General features: G+C 44.9%; 1 protein-coding gene across 1 annotated transcript in view; it reads right to left on the bottom strand.

Annotated features, from left to right (window-relative positions):
* DDAH2 (DDAH family member 2, ADMA-independent) overlaps positions 1-17,376 on the bottom strand; it is a 50,818-nt gene that overhangs the window by 5,359 nt on the left and 28,083 nt on the right. Inside the window, exons 3-6 of the mRNA XM_026685438.2 lie at positions 10,608-10,707; positions 9,261-9,334; positions 6,029-6,148; positions 1,410-1,553 (exon numbers count right to left, since the gene is read on the bottom strand). Coding sequence (XP_026541223.1) covers positions 1,410-1,553; positions 6,029-6,148; positions 9,261-9,334; positions 10,608-10,707 — 438 coding nt within the window. The remainder of the gene's footprint in view (positions 1-1,409; positions 1,554-6,028; positions 6,149-9,260; positions 9,335-10,607; positions 10,708-17,376) is intronic.

Genomic DNA, 17,376 nt, shown 5'->3' with positions numbered 1-17,376 from the left:
TTCTTGAATAGCATTTTCTCCTTCATTGTTTGTCTGCTTTTAACCCCTGCTTACCTGAATGTTGGTTGCTAGAAAGGATGTGTTCTAGCCCTCTCTCCTCTCCCTCCCTCCCTTCCTCCCTCCTTCTCTCTCTTCTATCCTCATCACATTTCTGAACTGCCTATCTCCTGTCAATGCACAATTTTTGTTCTTTTCTTAGCCTTTTATTGTCTTTTTCGAATAGGGTGTAAATGTGGTTTATCTCTGTGATGGCTGGCATATTCTGAATGCCAGGTTTCCAGGAATTCCCTAGAATATTTGGATTCGGCTTGGTCTAGGGTACTCATAGTTTCCCAGCTGAAACTATAGTTGAACCTGTCCAAGCCTTATGAGATTAAGTGATTTTCATTGTGACAGCTAGTTTATTTTTAGCCTGCCTTTATTATTTTTATAAATAGCTCAAGGCAGAGAGCATTCCTAATACTCTTTCCTCCTCCTGTTACCCACAACAATCCCGTAAGGTGGGTTGGGCCGAAAGAGAGTGACTGGGCCAAAATCACCCAGCTGGTTTTCCTACCTAAGGCAGGACTAGATGAGCTTTCCTTGAGCAAAGGGGTTTTGGGGGGTTGTTGTTGTTTTCTTTTTGTTTTTGAGAAATTGATCAGGCTGTGAAAAGTGAAGGAAAGAAGAGGACCAGCAGCGGTGATGGGTGCACCTTTGAAAGTCCTGAAGGGCCAAATAATTCTGGAGAAGGTCCAGCTCTGTGGTCATTAAGATTCAACACAACTTGGTGGCACATAAACAATCAATCTATATATATATAAAAGCGAAATACCACTCATGCATCATCACAAAATCTCCAGAACCGTAAAGCCTACAAACTTGAAATTTGGCACGTATGTTCCTCTTAGCTTCTAGGTGCTCACTAAGAAAGGATTTTGTCAAAATGACCATCAGAGCATTAGTATTTCGTATATTATTAACATGCTCTGCTACTAAGGAGTTCTACTTCCCTTCCCCACCTGAAAAGAAATCTGTTCTAAGAGGAGTTTCAGTTTCAGTTTTAGTTTCACAGCAGCAATCAGCTTCAGTACAGAACAGTTGAGCTAAGCCACACCCAAGCTCCTTGCTGTCTCCTTGCTCACACAGCAAATACTGTTTCAGTTTCCAAACAGCCCTCAGCTCTCTCACACACTGACAGGATGTTAGCCAGATGAATACCGATGGATGCTGGTAGGCAGAGGCAGATTTCCCCCCACCCCCTTATTTTCCTCCCCCAAAACTAAGCCCAACCACATAGTTTTGTAGCGAAGCACGGGTATCGAACTAGTCAATCATATGCTGCAGATAGAACCCATTGTGTTCCCCCAAAAAACCCACATCAAGCGTCCCCATCCTTCCATGAAACCCAAGTCTCCCCTTCGTCTTACTTGCACGCTGTTCGGATATTCATCTGTGCTGCGATGCAAAAGAACGCTACTCTTCTGGCCCAGACGAGCGTAGATACAATTAGCAGCTGGGTCATCAGGAACTGTCAGCGTTTCGTAGTGGTGATCAGTTAATTGCTCCATGGTCTTCAGAAAAAAAAAAAAGAAGGGGGGGTTTAGAGGAACTCAAGCCATCTACAGCTCTAATGAAGATTAGGTCGAAAACATAATTTTCATTTGCTATCCATCCCCTTTCCACTCTTTCTTGAACGGATTCATTTCCGAATGTCTGTGGAGATTCTCAGTCATCCAGGTCATGGTTGTCCCAAAGGTGCTTTTTTAAAGAGGCAACTGGACTTTCTGGTTTTTAACAGATTTAACAGATAATCAGAGTTGAAAGGGACCTTATAGGTCATCTAGTCCAACCCCCCGCCCAAGCGGGAGACCCTACACCATTTCTGACAAATGGCAGTCCAATCTCTTCTTGAAGGTCTCAAGTGATGGCGCTCACACAACTTCTAAAGGCAAAGCTGTTCCATGGGTTGATTGTTCTCACTGTCAGAAAGTTTCTCCTTATTTCCACGTTGAATCTCTCCTTGTTCAGTTTCCATCCATTATTCCTTGTCTGGCCTTCAAGTGCTTTGGAAAATAGCTTGACCCCTTCCTCTCTGTGGCAGCCCCTCAGATATTGGAAGACTGCTATCATGTATCCCCTGGTCCTTCTCTTCACTAGACCAGCCAGGCCCAGTTCCTGCAACCGTTCTTCATGTGTTTTAGTGTGCAGTCCCCAAATCATCCTGGTTGCTTTTCTTTGAAGACGTTTCACTTCTCATCCAAGAAGCTTCTTCCGCTCTGACTGGATGGTGGGGAATGGTCAGAGTGGAAGGAGCTTCTTGGATGAGAAGCGAAACGTCTTCAAAGAAAAACCAGAAAGTCCAGTTGCATTTTGGGAAAAAATCCCCTTTGGTTCATTTCCGGCTTTTCTTTTTCTTACACAACTTGAATTCTGAGGGCAACTGAAAAAAAACCCCAACCCTGCCTTCCTAAATCAGATCCAGATAGTTCCTCAACTTACAACCGTTCATTTAGTGACCGTGCGAAGTTACAACGGCACTGCAAAAAGTGACTTATGATCGTTTTCCACACAACAGTTGCTGCCTCCCCGTGGTCATGTGATCAAAATTTGGGCGCTTGGCAACAGGCTCGTATTTATGACGGTCGCAGTGTCCCTGGATCACAGGATCCTCTTTGGCGACTTTCGGACAAGCAAAGTCGATGGGGAAGCCAGCGTCACTTGAACAACCGCGTTACTATCTCACAACTGCAGTGACTCGCCCCAAATAACCCTGGCAAAAAAGGTAAAATGGGGCACTTAACAACTATCTCACTTGGCAACGGAAATTTGGGGCTCAGTGATAGTCGTATGTTGAGGATTACTTGCAGGGATGGGATTCAAATTTTCTAACAACCGGTTCTGTGGGAATGGCCATGTGACTGGGTGGGCATGGCTTTTTTGGCAAACACCCCCACCCCGCATTTTTGGGGGCCTTCTGAGCCTTGGGGAAGCCTCCTGGGGGATATTTGCTCCCAGGAAGCTTCCCTGAGGCCCAGGAAGACACAAAATGGAGGGTGGAGGTGTTCTGTATTGCTACATTAGCATTTTTGTAACCCTCCGTCCTGATTGGTCAGGACGCAAAAGAGCTTTAAAAGTCACTGAGTCTCGCGTCTCCTTGGGACCGATCGGTGAACATAACAGGAGGGGTGCTGTGCCTCCCCCTCCATTTTTTGCCTTCCTGGGCCTCAGAGAAGTGAAGCAGTAAGTAAGCGAGGGGAATCCCGGCACAGCTGATCATAGGAACAGCTGATCGTCAGGAGGGGGGGGAAAAAACCCTTAAGGCTGTAATGGCGAACCTATGGCACGTGTGCCACAGATGGCACGCAGAGCCATTTGTGCCAGCACACGAGCCGCAGGCAAACTTACCTCACTGTGCATGTGCGAGCCTCATAGTTGATTTTCAGCCGGTTTGAGGCCTCTTTCGGCCTCCCAGAGGCTTGAAAAAGCCTCTGCAGGCCGAATTGGCCTGTTTTGTCACTTCCTGTTAATACCAGAAGTGACAAAATGGGCCTATTCAGCCTGCAGAGGCTTTTTTCAAGCCTCTGGGAGGCTGAAAATCAGCTGTGAGGCACAGTGCAGGTAAGGGGGGGCAGGGGGATTGCGTGCACCTGTGCAGGGGGCGTGGGGGGCATGCATTGCTTTCTGGGTGCTGGCACACAAGCGCACGAGTGCCAGTGAACACACAATTTTTGGCACAGGAGCCCAAAAAGGTTAGCCACCACTGCCTTATGGAGTGACTGGGCGGGGAAGAATGCTGTCAGCAATGTCGGACATGTGTGCAATGTTGCGCATGCACGATAAGGACTGACTGGGCGGGGAGGGGAGGGGCAGGCAGGGAGGGGCGGGGCCAGCCAGGGGCATGATTTGCCAGTTCTCCGAACTGCACAGAATCATAACAACCAGTTCTATAGAACCGGTCAGAACCAGTAGAATCCCACCTCTGATTACTTATATGTAAAAAAACCAGATCAGTGGTCAATTCGGGCCTGTGAGGACAAGCCAATTTCCCCCTGAAGCAGGATTATTCTGCAGAATGTACCTCAGCAAGATATTTGGAAACTATTATTTATAGAAAGCTTTGGTCTCTGTGTGTGTGTGTTTTTTTTAATCAAACAATAAAACTCAAGGCAGCCTCAGATAGGGAGAGATTCGTGGAGAACGAGGCTGTGAATACTAACTGATTGTGAAAACAAAATTAAATCTTCCTGTCCAAGGCAGCATATCTCTTGAATAATAGGTGCTGGAGATGATTATCACTGACAGCTATTCTAGGAAAGTCATGCTGGTCTGGGTGGGCAGCAATCCACACTTAGCTTTATTTAGCCAACATCCCAAGTGTCCAAGAAACAAGCAAAATGGCTAGTCTGCTGTGTGTTGGAAAATATGCCCATAACTTTGAAAATAGCAATAGCACTTAGACATATACCACTTTATAGAGCTTTACAGCCCTGTCTAAGCAGTTTACAGAGTCAGCCTATGGCTCCCAACAATCTGGATCTTTCTTTCACCCACCTCAGAAGGATGGAAGGTTGAGTCAACCTTGAGCCTGGTGAGATTCGAACTGCCAAATTGCAGGCAGCTGGCTGTCAGCAGAAGTAGCCTGCAGTACTGCACTTTAATCAATGTGCCACCATAGCTCAAATAAACCCATAGAACAAAAAAAAAAACCATTCTTTTTCTTGCCTGTCAAGAGATTGCAGAGAATTTTCTGTGGAGCTTACAGGTAGGCCTCAATTTAGAACCATAATTGTGGCTGGATTTATGGTCATAAGTTGTGCCAGTTATTAAGCGGATCATCACAGAGCCAAGCTGGTTTTAAATTTTTTTGGGAGGAATTGTTAAACAAGACCATTGTCTGCAATGGGGTTTGGTGTTGTTGTTTTTTTGCTGGAAATCAGAAATAAACAACAGTTCCTCACAGAAAAATATCATAAATCGCCATCCTGCGACTGCAGGACACTGCAAATGGCCGTAAATCAGTGGTGGGAATCAAAAATTTTGACTACCGGTTCTGTGGGTGTGGCTTGGTGGGCGTGGCAGGGGAAGGATCCCCATTCCCTCCCCACTCCTGGGGGAAGGATACTGTAAAATCCCCATTCCCTCCCCAACACACTAACCTGCTTTCCAGCTCCGTTCTCCTGTGCAGGGCAACCAAAGAAGACCCAGCCGATCAGCTGGGACTCAGGAGGCAGAGAAGAGATGGGGGCGGGGCCAGTCAGAGGTGGTATCTGCCGGTTCTCTGAACTACTCAAAATTTCCACTACTGGTTCTCCAGAACTGGTCAGAATCTGCTGAATACCCACCTCTGCCATAAATATTTAACTGGTTGCCTAGTACCCAAAATGTGATCATGTGACTTTGGGGAGAGGGATGGCCACCGGAACTTCTAATCTGGGTTGTATCTTTTTTTTGGGGGGTGTTCCGTCGTAACTTCAAACGGTTGCTAAGCAACCGGTCATAAGTCAAGGACTACCTGTACTGCATTTCTTTGGGCATGAAACGGAGCAGCGATCCCTTGGCCAGCCTGCTCTGTTTCCTCTTCTGGAAAGGATGACTTGTCAGCAAGAAATTCCTTGTCCTCTACAACGGCCAGCATTGATGGCTATTGGGCAAGGACATTTTGGGGACTGGGATGAATGGAAGAAGGAGAAGATCGATCCAAGAACTTGAAGGCAGGGGTAGGGTTGTCCCGGTTCGGCCCAGTTCAAGTGAACCGGTAGTTCCGGTGTTCATTTGGCCCTGCCCATCTGCCCCTGGCCCTAGTCTGTCCTTTATTTGTGTTTTGCAGCTTAGCTGATTCACGCAGCACAAATTGCTGTGCCTCAGCTGTTTTACTCACCGGGGCTGCAGTAGAAAAGTAAATATTAGAGCTGAAAATGGGTGGTTTTGAAACACGGCACACGTGCGTAAAGCATGCACTCACCAGAACCGGTTGTTACACGAGTTGAATCCCACCACTGCCTGGAGGCACTTTAAGGAAAAGATCTTGTGGGGATCCAGGAATTACCTTCATGGCTTTCTTGGCCACTTCACTGCTGCCAATGACAACGGTGTCAGGTCCCGCCATGCTGCAGAAGCTGCGGAGATGCAATGTGCCTGAGACAGGAACGGTAGACACAGCAAAATCCTGCAGGAAGAGAACACTGCTTGAGCTGCTGCAGAGCCCCCCGAACCATATGTAAGAACATCTCTTCTCTTTCCTATCTCCTATCAAGGACGTGATTTTACCCTTAACCCAGGGGTCTGCAACCTGCGGCTCTGGAGCCACATGCAGCTCTTTAGGCCCTCTGTTGCGGCTCCCTGTCGGCTGATCCCACCACTGGCTGGCCACTCCCCTCCCCATTACTCCTCGCCTGGCCTGAGAAGGTAAGGGTGATGACAGGGGATGGAGACTCGCTCCATATTCCAGAGCAGGAGGTGACTGGGTGGAAGTGAGTGACGTTGAGTTGGCCACGCCCACCCAATCACACCCGTTGTTAAATTATTGGCTCCCGGTGTTTTCTTTTCTGTGGGAAATGGGTCCAAATGGCTCTTTGAGTGTTTAAGATTGCAGACCCCTGCCTTAACCTCACTAGAACAGTATATATGAATCACGCTTCACTTGAAAAGTATATATAAATCACACTTCACAATTTGAGGCCCGCTGAGAACTATTGGGTTTCAATGCCCATCACCAAATGGCTCACCTTGAAAACCCATGAGATATCGGAATTCCTCCATTTATCATTTTTATTTTTTTATATAAACGACAAAGAAGAAAAGGAGAAAATAGGAAATTAAGGGAGGGAAAGGGAGCGGGGAAAAGGAGGTGTGAGACAGAAGGGGAAAGAGAAAAAGAAAGAAAAGGGAGCATTGACTTCCAACTCTTCTTAGCACTGTACAAGATAAACACATTCCAACCTCAACTTCTTGATTTTACGCATTAGTATATAACTAGCCATCCCTATAACACCAAATATGTCGAATCAACAAAACCAATTTCTTCACAAGCACAAATATCAGAAGTGAGAGATATCTGAATTCAGTTGAACTCAGGTATCTCCTGGTAGGTTCAGGTAGATTCTGAAACAGGAATTAAAGAAGTAAAGAAGTACAAAAACGTTGAATCATTTCAAGCACGGATCACTTTAGGTAAGGTTACTTCCAGGGAACTCTGGACCCACAGCATCTGATTCAGACCAGAAATCCTTCACATGTCAATCATATAGCATACCTCCGATGGGGATGAAGTCCTTGGCTGGCAAGGGAATTCTGGGAGTTGAAGTCCACATATCCTTAAGCCGCCAAGGCCATGAAACACCATTCTAGAGGGGCATTCTGGGAGTTGAAGTCCACAAATCTTTAAGCCACCAAGACTGTGTTCCAGATCTAGAGGGTGAATTGAGAGCCCCCTTCTTTGGGGGATGGAAACATAGACAGAGACGGACATCATCGTTGTCTAGCTATATATGCGCTGGACTGTAATTCCTGAAGTTCTAAAGTGTTCAAAGCTAACAGCAAACACTGAATTTTGCACTCCTCTGTGAGGTATTTGCTACCTGACTGCCATCCATTTTGGACTAGCATCCTTATTATTCTCAATTAACGTGGTTGGGTTAAAGAGCACTGCATTCTGCAATGGGTTATTGGGTTGAGAAAGGCTGCTTAAAACACGTGTCAGAATCCCCTACTGCGGACATTTTAACAGGATCTCTCTGGGAGAAAAAATTCCCCTTAAAGTGAAAAAAAAATCCCAATTTGGAAAAGTAATGTATGGGAGATTCTCAATCATGCCGGTTACGGTTTTCTCAAAGGTGCTTTCCAAAAGGCACAATAAGTTTCTTGTTTGTTTGTTTTTTTAAAATTTCACTTCTCATACAAGAAGCGAATAAGTTTTTGGGATGAGAAGCTAAATGTTTTCAAGGGGAAAAAAAACAAGAAAGTACCTTTCGGGTATCTTTTGAGATATTATGTTCTTACTGTCGTTATTGTTTCTACATCATGCTATTCTCTTGTAAGGCAAAAAAATATATGAATGTACACCTTTGTTTTTAAATAAAGGCCTACTTACTTGCACTATCATGTATAATATATGAAGGGCCTGAAATAAAATCAGTGTTAATCTGGTTGCTGAAATTGTGACCTTTAAGCATGTCAAAATGGTGCTTTGCAATACTGGCAGTTGCTTAGCTTGCAAAATGTTGTAGGCAAAGAGGAAGTGTGCATTTAAAATACTGTACATGTAAAAAAATAACCACGTTGTAACATTTAGGTTGGAGGAATGGACAACTGGCCCTCTTGCTAGGACAAGCTGGCAGAATCCTGAAAGTCATGTGATTTTGTGGTTTTAAGGTATATAACGAAATGTTGAATAATGGGAAGTTGCCAATTGGCCTCAAGCCGTCCCTTTTGACAGCTTGTCCAACTCACCCTCATTGCAATGTGATTAATGTAAGTGGTTTATGTTTAAATTCTAATAAACCTCTGAAACCTAAAAGTGAGAATTTTGTGGTGTGCTGTCTGTTCAATTGTTATTACAGTTTCCCCGAAAATACGACCTATCCTGGAAGTATAAGTCCTAGCTTGATTTTTACATGTGCGCCCAATATAAGCCCTAACCCCCAAATAAGCCCTAATTAAGATCCCGGCAATCCAGAATACACTGGTAAAAATTAAAGTAGGGTGGGGATGAGGGGGGTGGAACTGCCCTATTACCTACCTTTTGACAGTTGTAGCCAGGCTTCACACACCCCGACACCTGCCTTGCCAGCCCATTTCTTCTGCAGCCATCAAGGCTGACAAGGCTTTCGTGAAATCCTCTGTATCTGATAACGAAGCTCTGGATCGATCCAGAGTTCTGTTATCGGCTGCAGAAGCATTGGGGAAAGCCTTGCCAGCTGCAGAAATTCCTAAAGGCCTCTAACAGCAAAAAGGAGGCTGGGGGTGACGCACGCAAATGAGGTTAGTCAGTGGATGGCATCCACGAAAATAAGACCTGGTGCCTTTTTTTGGTGACAAAAAAATATACGACAGGGTCTTATTTTGGGAGGGGGGACACAGTAAGTGCAGCTATGCTCGTAATCAGTTTCTTCCCCTGACAACCTCAAAATTGGCCCTGTTCAATATAGAATATAAATAGAAATAGAATATAAATCTACAGGAGAAGAAAAACCGAGAACAGTATCCAGGGTATACCAGCATCCGTGTATAAATATATCTTTGAGTTAGGCGGATGACCTATTCTATGAAAGTCAACTCACTCTAAAAGCATCAGCTACCATCTCTGCTCCTCTGTGATTGGTCCATTTGGAAATACCCACAAAGAATTCTCTACCTGTGGAAGAGAAAAGGAAGGTGGAGAACAGGATCATCAGCTCTTAAGAAGCTCTCTGCAGATTGAAGAAACCTTCAGGCAGTCCTCGACTTACGACCACAAACTGAGCCCAAAATTTATCTTGCTAAGTGAGACATTTGTTAAGCTACAATCATGGGGATGTTAGGTTGTTAACTACGTAAAACAGCCGTAAGTCACTTTTTTTTCAGTGCCGTTGTAATTTTGGACAGTCACTAAATGAACTGTTGTAAGTTGAGAACTACCTGTACAGCTCAAATCCAACCAAAAACTAAGCATCACATTTCACTGGAAGAAAAATCTTAATAGGTAGGATTATGATATATAATAAAGAGGACTTTATTTGAACAAATGTTCAATCCTCAAGCATGCTGTTGATGCGGGAGGGTTTTTCCTTCTGTTCAATGGCATCTGATTCTTAAGAGGCTGCTAGGACGAGTCCCTGCAGTTTTCTTGGCAAAGTTTTTCAGAAGTGGTTTGGCCTTCTTAGGGTTGAGAGAAAATGAAAGGCCCAAGGTCACCCAGCTGTTAATATTAGGGTGAGTTAATTTGCAGCCTCAGCGTTGCACCTGGCCTCCTCCAGCCCTCTATTTTGTAATCCCTGAAATGCTTTCTTACACTATCAAAATTCAATAGTGTTAGTTCCCATCTTGTTTTAGGAAGGAAGCCCAGAAAAACTAATGTAGTTTTAACATTTTTAAGAACTACCTCTCCAATTTAATAAAAAAAAAACCTGGTCAAGCCAGATCCTATTCATATATGTTATCAAATTTCAATAGTAGAGAATATATATGCAGCTCAGGATTAAACTGCCGGCACTTTGGTGTTCTCTGGTTGTTTTCCTGCAAATGCTTCATTAACATTGCACTGATGTTATCAAACCTGGTAATGAAACACCTGGAAGAAAATTGTCAAGCTCAGAGAACATCAAGAAATCCCAGAAATTACCAGATTAGAATGACTCACTGCATCCTATGAACTTAAATAAAGTTCATCAATTGAATGAATGAATAATGAATAAATTTTCCCCCCAAAACAAAAGGCAACTTCTGCATCTCAAATAATTGTTCACTTCTGCTTTAAAATATCAAGCTATTTTGGGTTCTGCAACATCAGATCTTTCTTCACTGGCTCTCATTTGTCCGGAATGATATAGGGTGAACAGGCGGTTGGACTAGATGATCTCCAAGGACCCTTCCAACTCTTTTATTCTATGTTCTGTCTTCTTATTCTGAAGGATAAAAAGCCAACTCACCTGTAAAGAGCACATCGCTTCCATCCAGGGTGGCTCCCTCATCTGTAACTTCCACCACACGAAGTTTTAGCTCCTCCAAGACCTTTCTGACACAGCTGATCTGTAAAAATGACAGACATGAAATGGGGAAGGAGGCAGAAAGACAGAGACACTTGTTATGGCTGGAGCACTTAACCTTAACTTTCCTTAGGTGTTCTCATTCTTAATACCTCTTCAGACAAATGTCAGGATTCCGTCAGTTACTCCAATTAAATCATGAGCCTCAAGCCACACTCCCAAAACTTCAAAGGATTTATTAGAAGTTAACATGTCGGCATTTGCCTGGGCGTAATACGTAATTCACTGTCACCCTTGATCCTACATTTCCCCCCACGCCTCTGGGTGTATCATCCAATGAAACCCATCCATAGCCAAGAGTCACCAATCATGCTCTCCAATTAGATTTTTGCATGGCAGAAGCTTCAGTCATCTAATCAGTCTCTGAAGAAAATATGAATGGAATGTACTTTTGATTCCACGCAATATTAAACAGAGGCTTCCATCAAATGGCTTCCTGCCCCTTAGTTATTACTAGACAACCAATGGCCCATTGGGTCATCCTTTGAGAGAAAGACAGTGCAGCATGATGGAAGAATTGCAGTGGCAAACGATAATCGATAATTGTTCAAGGGAAGCTGGCAGAGAGTGTCAGAAATCACAATAATGCAAAATAGGACAACTTGCCATAGCCAACTTGCCGCGGCCAACTCACCCACAGCCAACTCGCGATGGCCAACTCGCCATGGCTAACTCACCATGGCTAACTCGCTGCGGGATAACTTGCCACAGCCAACTCGCCATGACTAATTCACCATGGGATAATTCACCACAGCCAACTTGCCATGGGCCAACTCACTACAGCCAATTCTCCATGGCCAACTCACCATAGCTAACTCATTATGGCTAACACGCTGTGGAATAACTCGCCACAGCCAACTCATCACTGCCAACTCGCCATGACTAATTCACCGTGGGATAATTCACCATGGGCCACCACTACAGCCAATTCTCCATGGCCAACTCACCATAGCTAACTCACAGCTAACTGCTGTGGAATAACTCCACAGCCAACTCATCACTGCCAACTCAAATGACTAATTCACATGGGATAATTCACCACAGCCAATTTGCCATGGGCCAACTCACTACCTCGCATGGCCAACTCACCATAGCTAACTGTGGAATAACTCGCCACAGCCAACTCATCACTGCCAACTCAAAATGACTAATTCACCATGGGATAATTCACCACAGCCAATTTGCCATGGGCCAACTCACTACAGCCAATTCGCCATGGCCAACTCACCATAGCTAACTCACCATGGCTAACTCGCTGTGGAATAACTCGCCACAGCCAACTCATCACTGCCAACTCGCCATGACTAATTCACCGTGGGATAACTTGCCACAGCCAACTTGCCATGGGACAATTCACCAGGGGACAATTTAACAATTGAGTGACGTTGAACTGAACATGCCTACCCTGGTCACGCTTACCCTGGCACCCAAGGTCAAGCACAACCCTGATGCAGCCTTAATGAAATTGAGTTCAACACCCCTGTCCTACTGATAGCCCTTCTGATGAAACAGCCTACTGGTGATTCAGACCAGTGGTGGGATTCAATTTTTTTTTTACTACCGGTTCTGTGGTTATGGCTTGGTGGGTGTGGCAGGGGAAGGATCCTGTAAAATCTCCAGTCAGAGGTAGGATTTGCCAGTTCTCTGAACTACTCAAAAATTCTGCTACCGGTTCTCCAGAACTGGTGAGAACCTGCTGAATACCACCTCTGATTCAGACCATTGATGGAGAAGAAGCTTTTCTCCCTCCCTTCCAAATAATATCCCATTCCAGACTGAATCTCGTCCCTGAATAAGGCAAGAATGCTAGAATGTTGTGTGATTTTGGATGCTGTTTTTCTAAGCCCTTCTCTATATATATCTACAGTGCATGAACTTGGACGTTCCAATCCGCCTCTAACAAGAAAAAAAATGCAATCACATGAACGACCTTTAACTTGATCCATTATTCTTTTGTTGCATCCTCATGCCACAGTGATGCTGGGGCTGTTCTAATTTTATCAATGACTCATCTCTTTCTCCCCCACATAAGCACTTTTTAATTTAATTTTCATGGATCGGGTGCGCTTCTGCTTTTGAAAACATCAGTGAGTTTCCTTCATTGCAAATGCGGCCTTCCTTTTGTTTTCTCCGCTTCTATCCTCTATGCTTAACAGTCCAAGAGATTTCAGTTTTGGAGGAATATTTTAAAATGAGTGTTTTAAAATACACACACACACACACCTTTCCAGAGCTGCAAGGAACCCAGAATGGAAGCTTGGACTCACAATAGGTTAGATCCTACAATTCTAGCTCTACAAACACTCCCATGATTCCTATAGTGCAGTATTTCTCAGCCTGGGCAACTTAACATGGGTGGACTTCATCTCCCAGAATCCCACAGTCACCATGGCTAGCTGGGGGAATTCTGGGAGTTGAAGTCCACATGTTTTCAAGTTGCCAAAGGCTGAGAAACACTGTTATGTAGTCCTTGATTTAAAATCCTTTGAAGTTCAAACAGACCTACTGGGGGAGGGGGGTTACTTTGAACCCTGATTCAAAGTTCTCATAGTTGTCTCCCCCCCCCCAACCCACTTCTTCCAGTGCTTGACAAACAGGCGACATTTATTGCCATTTGCAAAAATCAAGATGGCGTTCACAATGAGGTGATCAAAACCTCCTTTCATGTATACATCAATATGGAGGTGGGGTTATGATCACGCAGCTGTAGGCCTCTGGGCATTTTGGATGTCCAATGCAGACCCACTTAAGTGAGAGCATATTGATCACGGCAGACAGAAATCAACTCTGGGACCTACCACCCAAAAGGATAATACATTCTCTGTGGGTATTTCCAATATAGGCCCAGACATGGCACATGCATTTTTCAAGCAAACCTACATATCACTGGTGGGATTCATTATTTTTTTTACTACTGGTTCTGTGGGCGTGGCTTGGTGGGCGTGGCAGGAGAAGGATACTGTAAAATCTCCAGTCAGAGGTGGTGTTTGCCGGTTCTCCGAAATACTCAAAATTTCTGCTACTGGTTCTCCAGATCTGGTCAGAACCTGCTGAATACCACCTCTGGTACATATGCAATCTGGGAAACTAGGTTTGTGAAATCTAAGATGGAGGAAAAATGCCTTCATTGGTCCAACAGCACTGCACTTAAACCAGAGGTGGTATTCAGCATGTTCTGACCAGTTCTAGAGAAACGGTAGTGGAAATTTTGAGTAATTCAGAAAAACCAGCAAATACCACCTCTGACTGGAGATTTTGCAGAATCCTTCCCCTGCTACACCCACCAAGCCATGCCCACAGAACTGGTAGTAAAAAAATTTGAATCCCACCACTGACTTAAACCCATTTCCCTCCTTTGTGTGAGGGACGCAACCAAAGGTGGTATTCAGCAGGTTCTCACCAGTTCTGGAGAATCAGTAGCGGAAATTTTGAGTAGTTTGGAGAACTCTGACTGGAGATTTTACAGTATCCTTCTCCTGCCACACCCACCAAGCCACGCCCACAGAACCGGTAGTAAAAAAAATTGAATCCCACCACTGGGCACGACACTCTACACAATGCTTATGGCAGTGGTGGGATTCAAATATTTTTACTACCAGTTCTGTGGGCGTGGCTTGGTGGGTGTGGCATGGTAGGGGAAGGATACTGCAAAATCCCATTCCCTCCCCAACACACTAACCTGCTTTCCAGCTCCGTTCTCCTGTGCAGGGCAACAAAAGAAAACCCAGCCAATCAGCTGGGACTCGGGAGGCAGAGAATAGATGGGGGCAGGGCCAGTCAGAGGTGGCATTTGCTGGTCCTCTGAACTACTCAAAATTTCCACTACTGGTTCTCCAGAACTGGTCAGAAGTTGCTGAATACCACCTCTGGCTTATGGACACTAATCTAGCAGCTGGCATTCCCCTTGGCATACTGCTGCTTTTAAGGTTATGTAACAATTAAGTGAATCTGAAACCAAAATGGAAAAGGAAGGCTGCCTGCCCAAAGCAAAATCCTCAACCCTGCTGGCCTTTCGAAAAGCTTAAAAAACTTGGCAGTGTACCTGAGTGAGTCCCATTTATTGGCTTTACTGTTAGCTTGTTATTTCTCTTGGCTGCTTGCATTATTTCGGATGTTTTTCACTGTTTTAAATGTTCTTATGGTTTTAAATTGTTTTTATAGGTTTGGAATCCTACCCTAACCACAACCATTGGTTGAGATGGGCAGCTACAGAAATAGCATAAATCATAAATCAAATCAAAATATATCCAAGGAAGTATTCAACCAAGTATCCCATTTTTATTTCCTGAAACGTAACATAAGCAGTTTTAGAAAATAAAAAGGATGGGGGTATAGGGGGTGAAGAAGCCGGGGGGGCGGGGGAGAGAGAAAGAAAAAACTGGGGCAGGGAAGAAAGTCACCACTTGGTTCTCTAAATGGCTCTTTTCCTCCAGCCATGCTTGACTGGCCTCCTATTTGAGAAATGGGCAGGTTTCTCCTGATGGTTATCTACTCAGGACATACTTCCACAATGCCATTCTTCCCAAAATACGGGAGACTTTTAGAGTAGGGACCAGTGGTGGTATTCAGCCGGTTCTGGCCAGTTCTGGAGAACTGGTAGTGGAAATTTTGAGTAGTTCGGAGAACCAGCAAATATTACCTCTGACTGGCCCCGCCCCCATCTCTTCTCTGCCTCCCAAGTCCCAGCTGATTGGCTGGGTTTTCTTTTGTTGCCCTGCACAGGAGAACGGAGCTGGAAAGCAGGTTAGTGTGTTGGGGAGGGAATGGGATTTTGCAGTAACTTTCCCCTTCCACACCCACCAAGCTATGCTCACCAAGCCATGCCCACAGAACCGGTAGTAAAAAAATTTGAACACCACCCCGGGTAGGGACAACACATTTCAAGAGGACTTACTTGCTTCCTATAATCCTGAAATCCCACAGCATTCTGCTTTATATCACTTTGGATGGACAAATGATAACATACACCCATCCTCTTCCTGGGCACGATTGTGTACAGATAGTCCTCAACATATGACCATAATTGAGGCCAACATTTATGTCACTAAGTGAGAAATTTGTCAAGTGGGTTCTGCCCCATTTTATGATTTTTCTCCTCACAGTTGTTAAGTGGATCACTGTAGTTGTTCAATTAGTAACGCGGTTGTTACGTGAATCTGGTTTCCCCATTGACTTTGCTCATCACAAGGTCACCCCAAAATGATAACATGTCCACAAGAACACTGCAACCATCATAAACAAGTCAGTTGTCAAGCATCCAAATGTAAATCACGTGATCATGGGGATGCTTAGGACGGCCCTCAGTGTGAACACTGGTCATAAGTCACTTTTTTCAGTGCCGTTGTGACTTTGAACAGTCACTAAACTGACTGTTGTAAGTTCAGGACTACCTGTAGTATGCATAAAGTGGCCAATGTAGATCTTCCATTTGGAGTACTGTGTTCAGTTTTGTTTCGCCACGATGTAAAAAAGATGTGGAGACTGTAGAACAGTGGTGGCTAACCTTTCTGGGCTCCTGTGCCAAAAATTGTGCGTGCGCTTGCACGCTCGCATGCGCGTGCCCGCACCCAGAAGGCAATGTGTGCGCCCTCCACACTCCCTATGCATACATGACAATCCCCACCCACCGCCCCCTTACCTGCAGTGCACCTCACAGCTGATTTTCGGCCGGTTTGAGGCCTTTTTCGACCTCCCAGAGGCTTCGGCAGGCTTTGCAGGCCGAAAACTAGCCCCGTTTCATCATTTCCGGTATTTTCGGAAAAATAGGAAGTGACGAAATGGGGCTAGTTTTCGGCCTGCAATGCCTGCCGAAGCCTTCCTCAAGCCTCTGGGAGGTCAAAAAAGGCCTCAAACTGGCCGAAAATCAGCTGTGAGACACGCACATGCGCAGTGAGGTAAGTTTGCCTGCAGCTTGCGTGCCGACACAAATGGCTCTGTATGCCACCTGTTTCACGCGTGCCATAGGTTCATCACGACTCTAGAAAGAGTGCAGAGAAGAGCAAGCAAGATGATTCGGGGGCTGGAGGCTAAAACATATGAAGAACGGTTGCAGGAACTGGTTATGTCTAGCCTGATGAAAAGAAGGACTAGGGGAGACATGACAGCAGTGTTCCAATATCTCAAGGGCTGCCACAAAGAAGAGGGAGTCAAGCTATTCTCCAAAGCCCCTGAGGGCAGGACAAGAAGCAATGGGTGGAAACTAATCAAGGAGAGAAGCAACCTAGAACTAAGGAGACATTTCCTGACAGTTACAACAATTATTCAGTGGAATGAGTTGCCTCCGGAAGTTGTGAATGCTCCAACACTGGAAGTTTTTAAGAAGATGTTGGATATCCATTTGTCTGAAGTGGTGTAGGGTTTCCTGCCTAGGCAGGGGGTTGGACTAGAAGACCTCCAAGGTCCCTTCCAACTCTGTTATTCTATTCTATTCTATTCTATTCTATTCTATTCTATTCTATTCTATTCTATTCTATTCTATTCTAGATGGTAGAATTGATGGAAGCAGTAGATAGCTGGATAGATGTCCCACTTGGTGGCTAGTGAAATCAGTTTCTTAATCTTGGCAATTTGAAGATATGTGGACTTCAATTCCCAGAATTCCCTATGCTGTCTGGGGAATTCTGGGAGTTCAGGTCCACATATCTTAAAAATG

This window comes from Notechis scutatus, chromosome 2 (genome assembly GCF_049901735.1).
Source record: "Notechis scutatus isolate UNSWTSFEM ecotype Mainland chromosome 2, rNotScu1.2, whole genome shotgun sequence".
Lineage (NCBI taxonomy): Eukaryota > Metazoa > Chordata > Lepidosauria > Squamata > Elapidae > Notechis > Notechis scutatus.
The sequence above is the reverse complement of the archived record's forward strand: the minus strand, read 5'-3'. Positions and strand labels throughout refer to the sequence as shown.